This window comes from Ailuropoda melanoleuca, chromosome 6, assembly GCF_002007445.2.
Source record: "Ailuropoda melanoleuca isolate Jingjing chromosome 6, ASM200744v2, whole genome shotgun sequence".
In the NCBI taxonomy this organism is placed as follows: Eukaryota; Metazoa; Chordata; class Mammalia; order Carnivora; family Ursidae; genus Ailuropoda; species Ailuropoda melanoleuca.
In genome coordinates, this window is record NC_048223.1 from 8,323,863 (window position 1) to 8,341,312 (window position 17,450).

Sequence of the window (17,450 nt, forward strand, 5' to 3'; positions counted from 1 at the left end):
TTATGAGATTGAGAAATGTACCCTCTATTCCTACACTCTGAAGGGTTTTAATCAGGAAAGGATGCTGTATTTTGTCAAATGCTTTTTCTGCATCAATTGAGAGGATCATATGGTTCTTGAGTCTTTTCTTGTTGATATGATGTATCACATTGATTGATTTGCGAGTGTTGAACCATGCTTGCATCCCAGGTATGAATCCCACTTGGTCATGATGGATAATCCTTTTAATGTACTGTTGGATTCTATTAGCAAGGATCTTGTTGAGGATTTTGGCATCCATATTCATTAGAGAAATCGGTCTGTAATTCTCCTTTTTGAGGGGGTCTTTGCCTGGTTTGGGGATCAAGGTAATATTAGCCTCATAGAATGAGTTTGGTAGCTTTCCTTCTGTTTCTATTTTTTGAAATAGCTTTAGGAGAATAGGTATTATTTCTTCTTTGAATGTTTGGTAGAATTCCCCAGGAAAACCGTCTGGGCCTGGAGTTTTATTATTTGGAAGGTTGTTTATCACTGACTCAATTTCTTCATAGTTAATTGGCCTATTTAAGAAATCTATTTCTTCCTGTTTCAGTCTTGGTAGTTTATAGGTTTCCAGGAAGGCCTCCATCTCTTCCAGATTGTTTAGTTTTTTGGCATATAGCTGTTGATAAAAGTTTCTAATAATCCTTGCAATTTCAATGGTGCTGGTCGTGACCTCTCCCTTTTCAGTCATAATTTTAATAATCTCAGTCCTTTCTCTTTGTTTTTGGACAAGTTTTGCCAGTGGTCTATCAATTTTATGGATTCTCTCAAAGAACCAGCTTCTAGTCCTGTTGATCTGCTCTACTGTGGTTCTGGTCTCTAATTCATTGATTTCTGCTCTAATCTTGGTCAACTCCTTCCTTGTCAGTGGGTTAGGCCTGTCCCTCTGTTGCTGTTCCAGTTTCTTGAGGTGAGAATATAGAAACTGCATTTTAGATTTTTCTATTCTTTTGAGTGAGGCTTGGATGGCTATGTATTTCCCCCTTAGGACTGCCTTTGCAGTATCCCATAGGTTTTGGACCGTTGTGTATTCATTCTCGTTGGTCTCCATAAATTGTTTAATTTGTTTTTTGATTTCCTGGTTTATCGAGTCATTCTTGAGCAGGATGGTTCTTAGCCTCCAAGTGTTTGAGTTTCTTCCAGGTTTTTCCTTGTGGTTGAGTTCCAATTTCAGAGCGTTGTGGTCTGAGAATATGCAGGGGATAATTTCAATCTTTTGGTATTGGCTGAGACCTGTTTTGTGTCCCAGAGCATGATCTATTCTTGAGAATGTTCCATGGGCATTTGAATAGAATGAGTATTCTTTGGTTCTGGGGTGTAGTGTTCTATATATATCTATGAGGTCCAACTCGTCGAGTATGGCATTCAAAGCCTTTGATTCTTTGCTTAGTTTTTGCCAGGGTGTTCTGTCTATTTCTGATAGTGGGGTGTTGAGGTCCCCTACTATTACTGTGTTCTTATCTATATGTCTCTTTATTTTGGTTAAGAGTTGGCTTGTGTATCTTGCTGCTCCCCTGTTGGGGGCATATATATTAATAATTGTCATATCCACTTGTTGAATACTTCCTTTAAGAATAATATAGTGCCCTTCTGTATCTCTCTCTATGGCCTCTAGTTTAAAATCCAGTCTATCTGATATGAGAATTGCTACTCCAGCTTTCTTTTGAGGTCCATTTGCGTGGAAGATGGTACTCCATCCCCTTACTCTAAGTCTGAATGCATCTTTGGGTTCAAAATGAGTCTCTTGTAGACAGCAAATGGATGGGTCATGTCTTTTTATCCAATCTGCAACCCTGTGGCGTTTTATGGGAGAGTTTAAGCCATTTAGATTGATAGAGATTATTGACAGATATGATTTTAATGATGCCATTTCTCTTTAAAGTCTTTGTATCGGTTGTGACTTGCTGCTCTGTATCACTCTTGGGGCCTTTTTACCTTTATAGAGCCCCCCTTAATATCTCCTGTAGGGCTGGTTTCGTGGTTACGAAATTGGTTAATGATTGGCGATTTTGGAACGTCTTTATTTCTCCATCAATTCTGAATGACAGCTTTGCTGGATAAAGGATCCNATTTATTTATTTATTCGACAGAGATAGAGACAGCCAGCGAGAGAGGGAACACAAGCAGGGGGAGTGGGAGAGGAAGAAGCAGGCTCATAGCAGAGGAGCCTGATGTGGGGCTCGATCCCGGAACGCCGGGACCACGCCCTGAGCCGAAGGCAGACGCTTAACCGCTGTGCCACCCAGGCGCCCCTATGGGAGCATTTAAACCATTTACATTGACACTGAGAACTGAGAGATAGAATTTTAATGATGCCATGTTGCCAGTAAAGTCTTTGTTTGTATCGGTTGTGACTTTCTGTTCTGTATCACTCTTGAGGCCTTTTTACCTTTATAGAACCCCCCTTAATATCTCCTGTAGGGCTGGTTTCGTGGTTACGAAATTGGTTAATGATTGGCGATTCTGGAACGTCTTTATTTCTCCATCAGTTCTGAGTGACAGCCTTGCTCGATAAAGGATCCTTGGCTGCATGTTTTTCTCTGAAAGGGCTTTAAAAATGCCCCCCAATCCTTTCTCTCATTCCAGGTTGTGTAAACAGGTCTGACGTAATTCTGATACCTTTTCCTTGGTACGTGAGAAATTTCTTTGCCCTGGCCGCTTTCAATACTGTATCCTTGGATCTAATATTTGCGAATTGCACTATGATGTGACGTGGCGTAGGTTTGTCGTGGTTGAGCTTGGGCGGGGTCCTCTCTGCCTCTTGGACACGAATGTTTGTTTCCCTCGCTAGACTAGGGAAGTTTTCAGCTACAGTTTGTTCAAATATCTCTTCTAGACCTCTGTTTTTCTCCACCCCCTCGGGGATGCCAATGATTCTGACCTTGTATCATTTCATTAAGTTAGTAATCTCCTGTAACCTACATTCGTGGGCGTGGATTTTTTTACGACCAGCTTCTATTTTCGTTTTTTCCTCTACTAACCCGTCCTCCAGTTTGCTAATACGTTCCTCTGCTTCGGTGACCCTGGCCATCAGAGCCTCTATTTTTGCCTGCATTTGGCTCATAGAATTTTTAATTTCTGACAGATTCACTCTCATTTCCGTCCTTAGGGATTCTATATTCTCAGTAACATTTTCGTTAATACTTTTTTCAAGTCTACTCTTCATTTTGACCATTGTTACTCTGAATTCCATTTCTGATAATTTGGTTACATCCATATCCATTATTTCTGTGGCAGAGTCCACAGATTCACTGTCTTTTCTTTACTGGGGGGGGGGCTTCTCCTTCTTGTCATTCTGATGAGGAGAGGTTGCGGGGTTGTCCAGAGCCCAAATTATTGACTGGGACCCAGGCCGTGCGCCCTGTTTTATAGGGATCTTAGGGATGTGGGCTTCTTCTTTAAAGATTTTATTTATTTATTTATTTATTTATTTATTTATTTATTTATGTGGCAGAGAGCCAACCAGCAAGAGAGGGAACACAAGCAGGGGGAGTGGGAGAGGAAAAAGCAGGCTCCCAGCGGAGGAGCCTGATGAGGGACTCCTTTCCGGAACACTGGGATCACGCCCTAAGCAGAAGACAGGCGCTCAATGACTGCGCCACCCAGACGCCCCGGGTTGTGGGCTTCTTGATTTTTCAGCCTGCTTTCTGGGGGAGGGGCCTGCCGCGCGGATACTCAGGCAACCCCGTTTGGGTAGAGTCTCAGTGTTGCCTTCAAGGGGAGATGGGGATGGGCACACTGTGAGCCGGTATTTCCAGACTTTTGTTCTCTGGCGGCTTTCCCTGGCGGTCTGCTGTGCCTCTTCTGAGAGTCAGAGCAGCAGCGGCCGAATCTCAGCCTCTGTCACAGAACAGAGGGATCGCGGACCGTTCTCCACTGATGTTCTGGCCACTTTAACTCTTTTACTGTTGGCGCTGCTCAACCCTGCAGAGTCCCGGGATGTGCACCCCACACCTGGCATCCCAGCCCTCACTTCCAGGGCCGGCGCGTCTCTGTCCTTTGTGTTTCCAACCCCGCCAGCCGCCAGTCGCCAGCCGACCCGGCGAATGCTCCCGTGCTCCCCGCTCACGGTCTCAGTCAGCTCTCTCGCGGGTGCGGGTCCGCGGTCCGCCAGCTCCCCCGTGCAGGTGGCTACCGCTTCCTGGCACCCGAACGCGGCGGCTCCCTCCCCCTTCCGTTTATCTTCCGATATCTGTGCGCGGTTTCACGGCTCCCCACTTTGTACCTCAATACTCAGCGCTGGAGATGTTCATTTGTAGAGATCCAGATGTATCTTCCTGCGTCTCTGGCTGATTCCGTGAATGTTCAGGCTGGTCTGGTACCTATCCAACTCGACTCAGGGGACCAGCTGAAAAAAGGGGTCCCCTACTTCTCTGCCATCTTAACTCCTCCCCTATAATGATTATATTTCTAAACAGATACTGCATTCTTATGTTTTAATACATTCAAATATTATTACATTTATAAAATTAATTTATTAATTACTTGTAAGTGTATACATTTTTGTGACTTTATATAATTTATAGTTATTTTTATATATTTATACTTTTAAAACTTTTTATAAATTTATATAATTCATCAGTAAAAATTAACTTATTTTTTTCTGATTATCAAAACTAACATACTCATTGTAAAAGACTTGGAAAATACAGAAAAAATATAAGGGATGAAAATAAATATTACTTATAATTCCAAAATTCGGTTAATAATTTCTTTCCAATTTTGGAACATACACAAACACAGAGATACATTTAATTTGGATTATATTGCTTTGATACCTACTTTCTTTCACTTGTTATATTTTATATATTTCCCTATATTATGAAAAACTTAGTAAAGCACCATCTTAATAACTGTCCCATAAGTGATTTAATCCTTCTATAGTTGAACATTTAGGTTGTTTCTAATTTTACACTCTAGTAAATAATGATGCAGTGAAGACTTTTGGGGCATGAATCTTCATCTGAATTTTTAATTATTTCTCTGGGAAAGAGTTCTAGAAATAAAATTGAGTTTTTAGAAAAAAACTCCTTAGGATTTTTCAGATACATAGTGACAAGTTATGAGACTACCTTTGAGAATGTTTTCTATGCCAAAAGCCTAAAGAGGACTGTCAACCATCATTTGTGAGAGAAATCAACACAGATTTCATCTTGGGCATTACTGAGCACTATGATTCCCATGTGAATTCCATTCCATTATCCTAATGGGGATCAATGATATTTTCACATCAAATACCACTATTTGTCGGTAGGTTTAGGTGTCCTCTCTTGACAGATAATGTCTTGACTAGGTTTTCCTGTGTAGGCCCCTTTCTTGGGCTCATCCAGGGACCACTAACCGGTGGCGTGGGGTGACTGTTTTCCAAGCCCAAGTGTGGAATCAGACATCACTAGTCCTTTCCTTCCAGAGCAAGAAACTGCCAATCTTCTAAGCCGTCTAACTTGCATGGAGAGACCTAAGGCCATCACTGAGCTAATGTCACATACACTGCAGGTTCTGCTGATCTGGGATCATTTGGAAATGAAGGTTCAGCTGCTCAGTTGTGGGAATCTCGTATGTGAAGGGCAGAGAGACTTTGCTGTGTCTGAGAGCCCAAGGGAAGGTGTATTCTACTTTGCAACGTAAGGTCATTCTTGCTGGCAATTATAGACTCTAAAACATAGATTATGATGTCTCAGGAGAACAGTGAAGCAAAGCTTGGTCAATGTCTGACTTTCATTTTCTTGTTTTTAGACCCTTGATATTAAAGTGTGGTATGCAGATTGGCAGCAATGGCAACACCTGGAAGGTTGTTAGAAACACAAAATCTCAGGGCCCCCTGAGACCCACTGAAACAGAATCTGCATTTTAACAAGACCTGCAGGTGCACATTAATGTTTGAGAATCAATGTTTTCAACTTCAAGGGTGCTAAAAGTCTTTGGGAGTGTTCTCAGATTATGGGGGCAAAAGATGGGTTCTGCCACATGAAGGCAGGCCATGGGCTGGCCTGGGAGATGTCCCTGTAGGGAGCACTAAGAGAGGCAAGGTTTGCGCTAATAGAGTATCTAATTACAAGTTAATCTGTTTCCCTCCCTGAACCTTAATAACACATTCTATAAATAGTTCATGTTCAGCTGGATTTGAAAGGAATGTTAAGGGGAAAGGTCATTTGTCCATGTTAGGCCAAGAGGGTCAAGGAGGAGTCAGGTCCCCCAAAGTCAGATGATGGCAGCTGTAGAGGTCTGTGAGAGATCCATACCCCCAAAATATGAATCTCAGGAGATAAAAATTGGAATTCCATTGGGATTATCCTTCCATTCTTTACAAATCATGGAGAGTAGGGATACTTTCTTTAGGAAAAGTAGCAATTTAGAGGAATCACAGCTGATAAATAATGGAGCCTGTACTTCCAATTTGATTCTCTGTGTTCTCTCTACTATTACAGGCTTTCCCCTGGGAAATATTATACCCTCCAAGCAGTCTCTTCAAATTACTTTGGTTCCCAAATTGGGTTGCCCTTGAAATGGGGTTGGGGCATTCAGATGTATTTTAGACTATGAATTAAATACGTTGTTTGGTTTAAGTCAATCTTAGGGTACTTAAGATCCTAGGAACTTATCCCTTTTGAATGGGCTGACCATGAAGAATCCAGAGGAATAGATTTGAGTGACTAGACCCTAGATATCAAAGAGGTTAAGTGCAACCTTTCCTTACTACCCAAAACTCCATTCTGTACCTCACATCCCTCGCCTTCCCCATGGGCCCAGAGCCTTTCTTACCTTGGCAGCTCTAGGATACACCAGAGTCTGGTAGATAACAATTGGGCCTGGGGTCTTCACAGTACCATCATTGAATGAGTACCAATTGTGGAAGCTGCTGCTGTTCTGCACAGACTGGTTGTCTGCCCCTGCATTCCAGTAGGTATAGAGGCCATCTGTGGGTTTGGCAGGTGTGGCAGACCGGGCTCGCCCATAGGCTTCCAGACCCATCTTGGCCTTCTCACCGGTGGTGGTGTTGAAGGACAACAAGGAGGAACTTCGCTGGTATATCTGCTGGTTGCCAAAGCTGTGAGTGCTGAAAGTGACCTTCCTGGCAATCATCATTTCTGAGTGCATGGGATAGGGGGAGGGCAGGGAGTCCCCTGAAGAGCATACCTTCTTGGGTCCTGTGGGGAAAAGCTCGTGGATGGCACTGGAGAGCTCAGCAAAGTCCAAGGGCATGCAGTTCAAGGAGTGTAGCCGGAGCTGTGGGTCAGGCCTGTAGGTGCTCTGGATGCCATCTTCGATCTGGTCCACCAGAATCTTGGCAGACTGCAGAAACGCCACCTGGCCTGTCTCTTTCAGGGCTTCTTTGGAGTAGGCGATCAGGCCGTCCATTTCATTCACTTTCATGGTTGTGACATACACGTATTTTTCAATCTCCTTCTGCCTGGACACCTCCAGATTCTCTATTTGCTCCATGATGGACTTCTCCTTCTCCTGTAGAATGCTGCGCAGCTTGAGAAATCCATTTCGGATCTCTTTTCGTTTCACCTCTTTGTCAGCTTTAAAGCTGTTCTTTAAAATGTTGAACTCCATTAGGTCATTATCAATCTCATAGCGGACTGCAAAACAACCAGGTTAATTACTTTGGTTAAAATTTTCATCTCCCCAGATGTCAAAGCCAGTAGCAGACTGGAGCGAATTCCCTTGGACCCCATGGAAGTGGGCAGAGAGGGAGGGAAGGTACTTGTAGTTGAGCTGAAATAGGCTAGGACAGGTTCATGAGGTGCATCTGGCCTCCCTCAGGAATCCCCTCTCAGCCTCCTTATCTAAGACTTCCCTCCGGAATAACGGCCTTTCTTTCCTAGCATAGTTATATCTATAGTAGTCTCTGTGGCCCTGGGTTGAAATTGAAAGTTCAAGGCCATCCTTGATACGAGTTTTTACCAGACTTCACTTGTCGGCACATTGGACTTAAGAAGAGGTGATGTCACCAAGTGACTGGTTTTCCCCGTGTGAAGGCTAAGCTCCTGCAGGGTCAAGAGAAAGAACTAAATTTCTGATGATTTCTTCTAAATGCTGCCTTGCCTCATTCACCAAAAACCTAACCCTAGACAACAGTAGGAAATTAGCTGGGCTCCCCCTCTTGCCCTCCCCCCATTTCCTTACAAGAAAGAGTCTGCTGTTGCACTTCAAGGAGAACCCAATTTGTCCTGTATCCTCTTAAGTGGTTTTTGGATTTTAAGTTCACTCAGTCATTCAACAAATATTTACTGAACACCTGTTACATGTCATATGCCTTCCAAGGTACTAGGGATACGTACATGTGTGAATATGTAAGGGCACTGATGCTCAAGGAACTCATAAATCCGATGATACTACAGCATAGAGGATGCTGTGAAAGAAAGTATGTGGCACGTCTCTGTGAAATGAGCACCTTTGTTGTCTTTACAGTGATTTAGGCATCAGGCAGTGACAACTATGTGAAGACATTTCAAACCTTCTGTAGCCTAGTCTAAAGGTAAGATCCTCCCCTGAATGGTCAACTTTGCAGTGAATTGATGGGCTATAATTCCCACCAAATTTTACTCAGGAATAGAGGTGCCCCAGAATTTTTTGTACTTGGTTCTTAACATGGTCCTGGGTACATAGTAAGCTGGACTTCTGTGGGTGGTTGGCCATTGTAACAATGATGTGCATTTGTGTAAGAGAGACCCAGGAGTCTTGTCAGACCACGAGAACAGGGACTGCGGCTGCCTTGGTTGTCACTATGACTAGGGTGTGTAGAAGGGCTAGAGAGATATTTATTGAGTGAGAGCCAATCTGTCCTATTTTCTAACATCTTCAGGGCAAATGCCACTCTCTGGCCTATTTTGTGAAGCTGCTGTTTCCTCTGTCCACTTCCTCCCTCATACAGGCACAGAAGCAATGCCGATGGGGGCTGAACAGGAAACAATCAGGGTGATTGCAGTGGTGCTGAGAAGTGTTCCCCACTCTCCCCTGACTCAAACCCTATTGTGGCTTATGGCAGTTGAAATTCCACTTTATTCATTAATTTCTTTGACTATTCAATAGTTACTCACTGCCAAAAACACTTGCGTAGGAAATTCCTTGCTTTATTAGGGATTGAGTTCATGTAAAGTCCTGAGAGGTAGGATAAAAATTCCTTCGATGAGGGGGAAAGAGGCAGCACCAGGAGAAAAGAAAGAGGCGGCCAGAAGCACCCCTGTGCTGTCTTACAAATATGGCAGCTTTGCAAGAGCTGGTCTTAGAGCAAAGTTAAATCAAGATCTCTTTCATGCAGCACACTTAGAAGTAGCTATTGTTTATTAAACATTTATTATGGACCAGATCTATATGATACACATATTACGGATCACATCTCTGTATTATCATATATAACACGTAACTTCCTATGAGGAAGATATTGTTCCCATTTATAGATGAGGACACTAAGGCTCAGAGAGGTTAAGTTATTGTCCAGTGTCACACAGCAAGTAAATGGGAGAAACCAAGGCCTGTCTCTAATTCTATTTGTCTGACTCCAAAGCCTATGTTCTTAATTGCTCCAACTGTGGTTCTCAGCCCTCTGTGAACATCAGAATCTTCTGGGCAACTTTAAAGAAAACTCTTTTCTTGGCCTCACTTGCTGAGATTCTCAATTGGCCTGAGTTAGGGCTTGGGAATCCAGATGAGGTAGTTTGCAGCTGCGTTTAGAATCTAATCCAAGGGATCTTCTGGGGATCATGTTAAAAATGCAGATTCCCATGAAATTGGTATGGGTGGGGCCTGATTCTGCATGCCTGACAGGCTCCTGGGTGGTGCCATTGTTGCTGGTCCTAGTTAGTAAATCTCCCCAGGTGGATTACAGTGTGCAGCTGGGGTCAACACCACAGATTCAATCTATTGACCCAAACTTGATCTTCCCTCCAGGGCCCAGAGTTTCTCAGTGTATTGTCAGATCATCTGCTTTTGAATTACCTAAAGATCTGTTTAAAATGCAGATTTATGGCACCTTCTCCAAAAGCGAATTGAGTCCTTAAGAGCAAGTTTGAACCCTGGTTAAAAAAATTGGGGGGTGGTTGTGGTTCCCTTAGCAAGGATGCGCAGGGCTAAATTATTTACCCACGTATACATGGGTATGCCTTGAAGGTGACCCCTGTCCCCTTCCAATTGCTGGGCTCTCTGGAATTTGTCTTGGTATCTCCTTACATCGAACTGAATTTCATCGTCTGACTTCCAAGTGCCCTGGACTCTGAGAAAACTACCTTGGATTTCTCCTGTGTTAAAAACCCAGGCTTCCTGTGGTTACATGGGGGCCACAGCAGACTGTAGGCAGCAGCCCCTTCCCTATGCTGAGGCCCCAGAGAATCCAGCTGAGCCCAGGCAGTGAGTACACCTTAAGAAAACTCACTAGGAACCAAAGGGGCTACCCATTTGCTTGGCAATGTGGCTTCTATAGAGTTTCTTTACTATAGAGACTTCCCTGGTGGTGGTTCTAAAACTGAATAAATATCAATTGATAAACAATGTTTCCTAGTAGAAGCAATTGAGAAGTGAAGGTATTCCTGAAATATGCATGCTAGTGAGAGGTCCTAGGTGACAGAGTTAGCAAAGTCCATCTCTGACCCACCTCTATGTCCAACAGGACCTTTGTGTGCAGCTCAGAGAAAAACTGCCTCCCACTCATATGTTTAGGCATGCTTACACATGGACACTGAAATATCCGACAAAGGGAAAGGGCTGGGGTGGTCTGGTGCACTCTCATCACTTGACTCTCATCCAGCCTTAAGGAAATAGACCACAAATTGTGGTGGTGGTGGTTTCTGTTGCTTTTCAGTCTTTCAATCTTTAGATTCTGGTCACTGTTTAGCATAGAGTAAGTTGTCAAATGAATGTTATGTATTTAACATGGGCGTTGAGTCAGATAGCCCAGGTCTGCCCATTTACTAGCTGCCTTGTGCCAATGACTTCTTAGAGTCTCCACCGTCTTACTCATGGAAGGAATTTTAATGCCTGTACTGTAGAACGATTGAGATGATTAGGCCTGGGCATAGTAGGCCTCTATTCAAGAAGCTATTCCCAGGCAAAAAGAGCCCTAAAATGATGACTGAGATCCTCATGTCTAATCTGGTAGATCCACACCCAGAAATTATGGCACTCTTTGCTGAGCTCTGCAAAATATTGTTGTACTGCACTGCAGCGTGGAAACTAAGGTCAGTTTCCCTTACATAAACTACCTATTTTATAGGTAAGCCAATATAAAATAACCCTGAGCTGGCATGCAGAAGAAAAACCAGCTATTGACCAGAATATTACTGGCTATTTCTGAGTTTCTCTGTTATTATGTGTTTGCTACCAGTTCATTTACTTTGCTGTTTACAAGTTTTGGGAAAACACTGTTGAGGAAAATTTAAAATGGAAATTATTTCAACATTGACTTAATTCTTTCCTTCTGCAAATTGGGAAAATACCAGAGACATCCAACTTTAGTGACAAAACACTTTAGAAAGGCTCACAGATACTAGAAGATCAAATTTAACACTTTCCAAAGGAGGAAACAAGGTCCAAGGTCATAAAGGTTGTAACCAAGATTATAGAATCTTTCTGTGCTGATTCTGTGCCAGATACTTTTGTGCATGCCACACACAGAGCAACCCATTTAGCCCTCATGACCACCCAAAGGAGTTACTATTACTCTGCTTATTTTACAGATGAGAAAGCCAAGGTGTGGGGAGGTTACGAGGCTGGTGGTGGTTGCCAGGTGTGCACACAAAGCCAATGCCTTGCAGCCTCGCAAAGTGTTTCTCAGTGCTTGGATTGCCCCACCAGGGGAGGCTCTGACCAGACAGACTGCCCAGAGCCATTTCCCCCAACAGTTCCTGAACTAGAAATTCCTGTGCAGTAGAGGGAAGGGGACGAGGACCTGCTTTGAACTTGGCGATGGCGCTGAAGAGCGCGGCGGCCCTTTCGGAGCAGGCGTCGATGAGGCTGACGGTGTCGTGGCCGTTGTGGAAAGCCGTCTTGCAGAAGGTGCAGAGCAGCTGGTTGTCGTGGCGGCAGTACTCAGTGATGCGGCTGGACGGGTGGTGGATGCAGATCTTCTCATCCTGGTCCTCGGTGCTGGTGTCCACGAAGACGTGGTCCTGCATGGCCACGTCCGAGTGGAAGGTCTTGAGGCAGTCGTTACACAGGTTGAGACGGCAGGTGATGCAGCGCTTGTAGGCGATGCGCCGGTTGCGGCAGACCTGGCAGACGATGGGCCCGGAGGAGCGGTCGAAGCGCCACTTGAGGTAGCCGTGCTGCTGCATGTAGCGCTTGGTGAGGCGCCCGCGCAGGTAGTTCTCGGGCAGCTGCATCTTGTGGGTGTAGGACATGCAGTGCGAGCGGTTGCACACGGGGCAGATGAGGATGAAGAAGTTCTCGGTGACCTCGGCGTGCTTTTGCAGCTGTCGCAGGCACTTCTCGCACAGGCTGTGGTTGCAGGGCAGCATGAACGAGTGCAGGCGCAGCCGGCTGCACATGGGGCACGAGAGATGGTCCACCAGGTTGCTGTTCGTGGGCGTCTTCTTCACCTCATCCACCTGGGTGTCGCTGCTCCCGATGTGCAGCGCGGTCTTGGAGCTGGAAGGAGAAGCAGACACCGGGAGGGCTTCAGGAGGCAGGCTCCAGAGCTCACCCCATTTCTAGCCTCTGAAAGAACTGGGGGGTCACTGCGAGGCAGGCCAGTGTGATGGCGGGAAGCGTGGGCTCCATGCCAGGGCACCAGGGTTCTAAACCTGCCTCTGCTATTCTTTTAGCTGGGTGACCTCAGGTCAGTTAATTAACTTCTCTCTGCCTTTTTCCTCGCTACAAAATTAGTAGTCACATTATAGAGTTTCTTGAGGGGATTAAAATTACATTTAATACCTACAAAGCTTGAGAGCAGCCCCTGGAACACAGTAAGTAGTAGACAACTGCGTGCTGTGATTTTTGAGCAAGAGAAAGCAGAAGAGACCAGCCTGGCACCATCAGCCGGACCTTGGTGTGGGGGTGATGTTGGCTAGGGGATGTTGCCCATCAATAATGTCACAGGATACCAACACCCCAAAAAGCCGTTCTGAGGCTGTGATGGAGCAAAGCAGAAATAAGACCACTTTATTCTGTTTGAATGCAGGCAAAACAAGAATATCGTCCAGACCACAACAATGACTAAACCCGGCCTATCCTGGTTAGTGGGAGTGTGTGGCTTTTTCACCAGTTGCAATGTCAGGCACCCTGCGCTTCCCATCTTGTAGACAAGATTTTTATCTGGGTATCCACTAGGAGATCTACCCCCACTTCCTCACCTAAAATGAGACTAAATCCCATAATAACTTGCTGATGCCTTCTTACTGAGACACTTCACTCTTAACCATGTTGTATGTTCTCACTTGTCGCAATGACTCCGTAAATCCAATCTTGTCCACCTACAGGTGTGTTCTTGGTGACTTTTGCTTGGCAGGCATTGACATCATCATTATTTTTGTATGTAAGATGGATGGGTAAAGTGTCCTTCCCAGGACACCAGGAGTTCAGTCCCTGAGCCAAGTCTAGAGCGCATTTGCTCCAACCAGCAGACCGAGAGGTAAGAGTTAAGGGTCTAGGCTCTAGGAGCAGATTGCTCATGGTGGAGTGCACCCTTTAAAGCTGCACCTTCGAGATGAATTTCTTAACCTCTCCCATTCTCAGTTTCCTCACCTGTAATCCAAAGCTCAAAGCTCACAATCCTATATCTTTCATGAGAATTTTACAAAGCCTACATGAGGTAACCCGCGATAAAGTGCTTAACTGCTGGTACATAGTAAGGACTCAATAAATATGGCCACTGCAATTACTCCCCTCTGATACTAGCCAGCTAATGTCCACAGTAAAGGACAACAATGGTCAAGTCCAGGAGAAGTGTGCACTTCTACTATTGTGTGTGTGTGTGCCTGTGTATGTGTTCTTTGTCTAATAGCTGAGGCTGGGGCACCTGGGTGGCTCAGTCGTTAAGCGTCTGCCTTCGGCTCAGGGCGTGATCCCGGCGTTCTGGGATCGAGCCCCACATCAGGCTCCTCCGCTGGAAGCCTGCTTCTTCCTCTCCCACTCTCCCTGCCTGTGTTCCCTCTCTCGCTGGCTGTCTCTCTCTGTCAAATAAATAAATAAAATCTTTTAAAAAAATAGCTGAGGCTGATTTCATATATTTAATTCTAAGAACCATGGATGAAGTAAGAGCATACTTATAATATTCAAGTGCATGTCCTAAGAGTCTATAGTCAGGGCAAAAGCAGTTTCTGAAAATAAATAAGTTAGCTGTGGGGATGGAAATGGAAGCAGATACACAATTTGTGACTTTTCCTGTCTCTTCTCTTCTGTTCACATTAGTGATATTTGGGTGTTGATCTTGACATTGTGGATGTATTCTTTTCTGCTTCTGGCTTCTTGTAGTCCCTATATGCCCCTATCTACTTCCCTATCCCTTAGCCAGGGACCCATATCTTAGAGCCCAGGTAGTCAAAGGTACTGCCCAAGCATAACTGGAAGGGAGTGTCCCTGTGGTGACAGAGTGCCTCTTTTGGGGACTCAGTCTCCTGGGAAGCTCATCCCTTGGCGATTTGGATGCTGGGTCCTAGGCCTGCTGGTCTTAATGTTCTTAGCCCCCTTCTCTCTCTGCTTTCTCAGTCTCGTGCCTGGGCCCTGCAAGGAATCACTGGAGGTAGAGTCAGTTGTACACATGGTAGCTGGGTGAACCTCTCTAGTTCAATTAGGTGGGACTCTGAGAATCATGGCGTAATATAAAGGGAGACAGCATGAGAAATCAAGAAGAAGGGGGAAAGGGAGGGTGATGCTGGGGGAAGAGAGAGAGCAGGGCTGAGAGACAGGTAGCCCAGCAATCTGGGATGGAGATGAAAAAGGAAGTGAGAAAGAAATGAGAAAGTCAGAAAGAGCTGCATGAGACCAGAGTGGGGCTGAATGAGCAAGGTGTTGAGCAGGCAGTGACAGTGAAGAACAGGGAGGCAGTAATTCAGGGGGAGAGGCCATTTGGAAGATAAACCTCAGTGTATCCATAGCCCACCTCCTGACACATCTCTGACCATCCTCTGACACAAAAGTGGCTTGGACCTGGGCATTCAGTGGCCATGGTTCCATGCCCAAACAGCCACCAAACCCAGCAGCCTTCCCTTCTTGCTGGGATATCTGGCCTCTCCTCCTCTGCACAGACCCCTCCTTCCAATTTAGGGCTATTCTCCCAGTCCCTGAGTTCTCACTGTGTCACCTGGCAGGACTTCCAACTTCCCTCCTGTTCCCTCCAGGCCATCTGTACTTTAGAATCACCTGGGGATGAGGACATTTGTAAAGAGCCCCAAGTGATTCTAACATAAAGCAAAGTTTGGAAGCTACTGACCTAAGGCATCTTCCCAAAGCACCTCCTCTGTTGAAATGTAGTCACTGACTCTCCATTGCTCATATGCAGACAGTGGGGCAGTTGAGTCAGGAGAGAGGAGTGTGGATGCTACTCTCTGCACCTGAGAACTTCTGGACTTGTATCCAGGACTCCTGGGTTCTCTACTCATGCAAACAGCATGAGAAGTCCATGAATGGAGAGTAACATTTATTAAACATCTACTGAGTGCTGAATTGCAAAATGGATCCTATTCTTCTCCTGAATTCACTGAATCTTGGCTCCTGGAATTGTTTTGCCGCCTTGAAAAGCTCTAAACCTGCCTCTCATTTTCTGCGTCTCCAAATGCTGCCATCTTATAGTTCTGATCTTGGATCTTTTCTCATCTAAAAGGTCTGCCTTTGCTACTCTAGGCTCCCCTCAAATGTGACATAAAAGGACTGTCTCTGTCAGAGCAGGAGGAGAACATGCAGTACTTGATACAGAAAGTTAATGCCCCATGCAAATAACTGAGACCCTAAGTTGCATGACTTCCAATAGAGACCAAGAGAAGCCTGGTAGGAGCTGATGGCCATCTGGGGTACTTACATAGGATATAGGGGTCAAAAGTGGCCTGTGGAATTTGTTAACTTTTCCAATAAGTGTTAAGGTATCAAATGTTCAGAGAAGGAAGAAAAAGGGCAATTTATATTTTTATACCACATAACAGATTACAAAGCACATACATTAATCCCCATACCCACCAAATCACAGCAGACATTATACTCTCCATTTTGCTGTACAGCGTTTTTAAGTTAAGACGCAGAGTCTGGGTTCAGAATCTGGGAGCATCTTACTAGCTAGGTGACCCTGGGCAACTTAACCTTCCAAAGGCTCACTTTCCTCACTGGTGTGGTGGGCATGGTGTGAGGGTTGCCTGAGGCCACACATGCAGTGCCTGGCAGGTGCACTAAGTATAGCTCCTTCTATATGGCGCAGGTGAGAAAGCGCAGTGCTCATTTACATGGCTGGCGGGGAGTGGCTTTGGAACTCAGCTACCAAATTAACTGCTACCAAATTCTTGGCCTCCTTTTTTCAGGTAGAGAAATGGCCTCAGGGTGGGGGCACCTGGGAGCCCGCAGCTGGCGCGGGCCCCTGAGACAGCGGGCACTTACGAGGTGCGGATGCTTCTGAGGCGGCCCTTGCGGAACGTGATGGTGGCATTGCGGCAGCAGCGGCTCTCGTAGTAGTAGCACTGGAGGTTGCTGCTGGTCGTGCAGCAGCACTTGCAGTTGGGGTCGTTGGCCCAGGAGCAGCAGCACCAGTGGCAGTTGGGGTTCTCGGAGCAGGTGCAGTGGCAGCACTGGCAGTTGCGCTCGTCCTTGTAGGGGCAGGGGAAGCAGGTGCAGTTCCGCTCCGAGGTGAAGAGGAACTTGCAGCACAGACAGGAGCATAATCGAGGACAACATCTCTGCCATGTACAGCATGGAGAGCAAACACACATAGCAGTCTCCATGGCACCTACATGATTGGCACAGGCTGTCCAGAGCTCTTGACACCTTCTCTCTCAGAATCTTGTGGTCTCCTAGGGAGGGGGTCCCTCCTCCCCGCAATGAGGCCCTCAGCTTGGAGGTTGCAAGAGGTTGGCTGTTATGAGGGCTTCACAGGTGGTGTCCCTACTAGGAAGCTCCTGGGCTGGCATTTACATATATCAGCCTGAGGCCATTTGCTTATGTCACAATCCCTGTCCCCCCACCATGCCTCACCATGCTGGGTGGGTGAGATGTGGGGGGTAGTGGCAAGGGGTGGGGGGCTGATGGACACTTCATGCTTCCATAGGGTTGGCTCCAGAGGAGGGTTAATGCAAAGAGCATCCTAGAGGTTTTGCTGTCACTTGTCACCTTTTGGGTTATGGGGTGGATTCCAGAAGCTGTTTCTCTTTGATGATGTTTTCCCTGCAACTTGAGCTAGTTGACTTCAGGTTATGTCTTCACAGGCTGAAAGGACTGGGTATGATTAATTGAAAGTGGATTGACATGATGTTCCTCTCCTTGGGCCTTTTCTGCATTGATTGAACTCTTTA

The 17,450-nt window shown here is 45.6% G+C and overlaps 1 protein-coding gene across 1 annotated transcript in view; it reads right to left on the reverse strand.

The window, feature by feature from the left end:
* TRIM42 (tripartite motif containing 42) overlaps nucleotides 1–16,883 on the reverse strand; it is a 29,377-nt gene extending 12,494 nt beyond the window's left edge. The window contains exons 1-3 of the mRNA XM_002925283.3: nucleotides 16,543–16,883; nucleotides 11,912–12,609; nucleotides 6,784–7,607 (exon numbers count right to left, since the gene is read on the reverse strand). Of these exons, the coding sequence (XP_002925329.1) occupies nucleotides 6,784–7,607; nucleotides 11,912–12,609; nucleotides 16,543–16,883 (1,863 nt within the window). The remainder of the gene's footprint in view (nucleotides 1–6,783; nucleotides 7,608–11,911; nucleotides 12,610–16,542) is intronic.
* Between the last annotated feature and the right edge of the window lie 567 nt (nucleotides 16,884–17,450).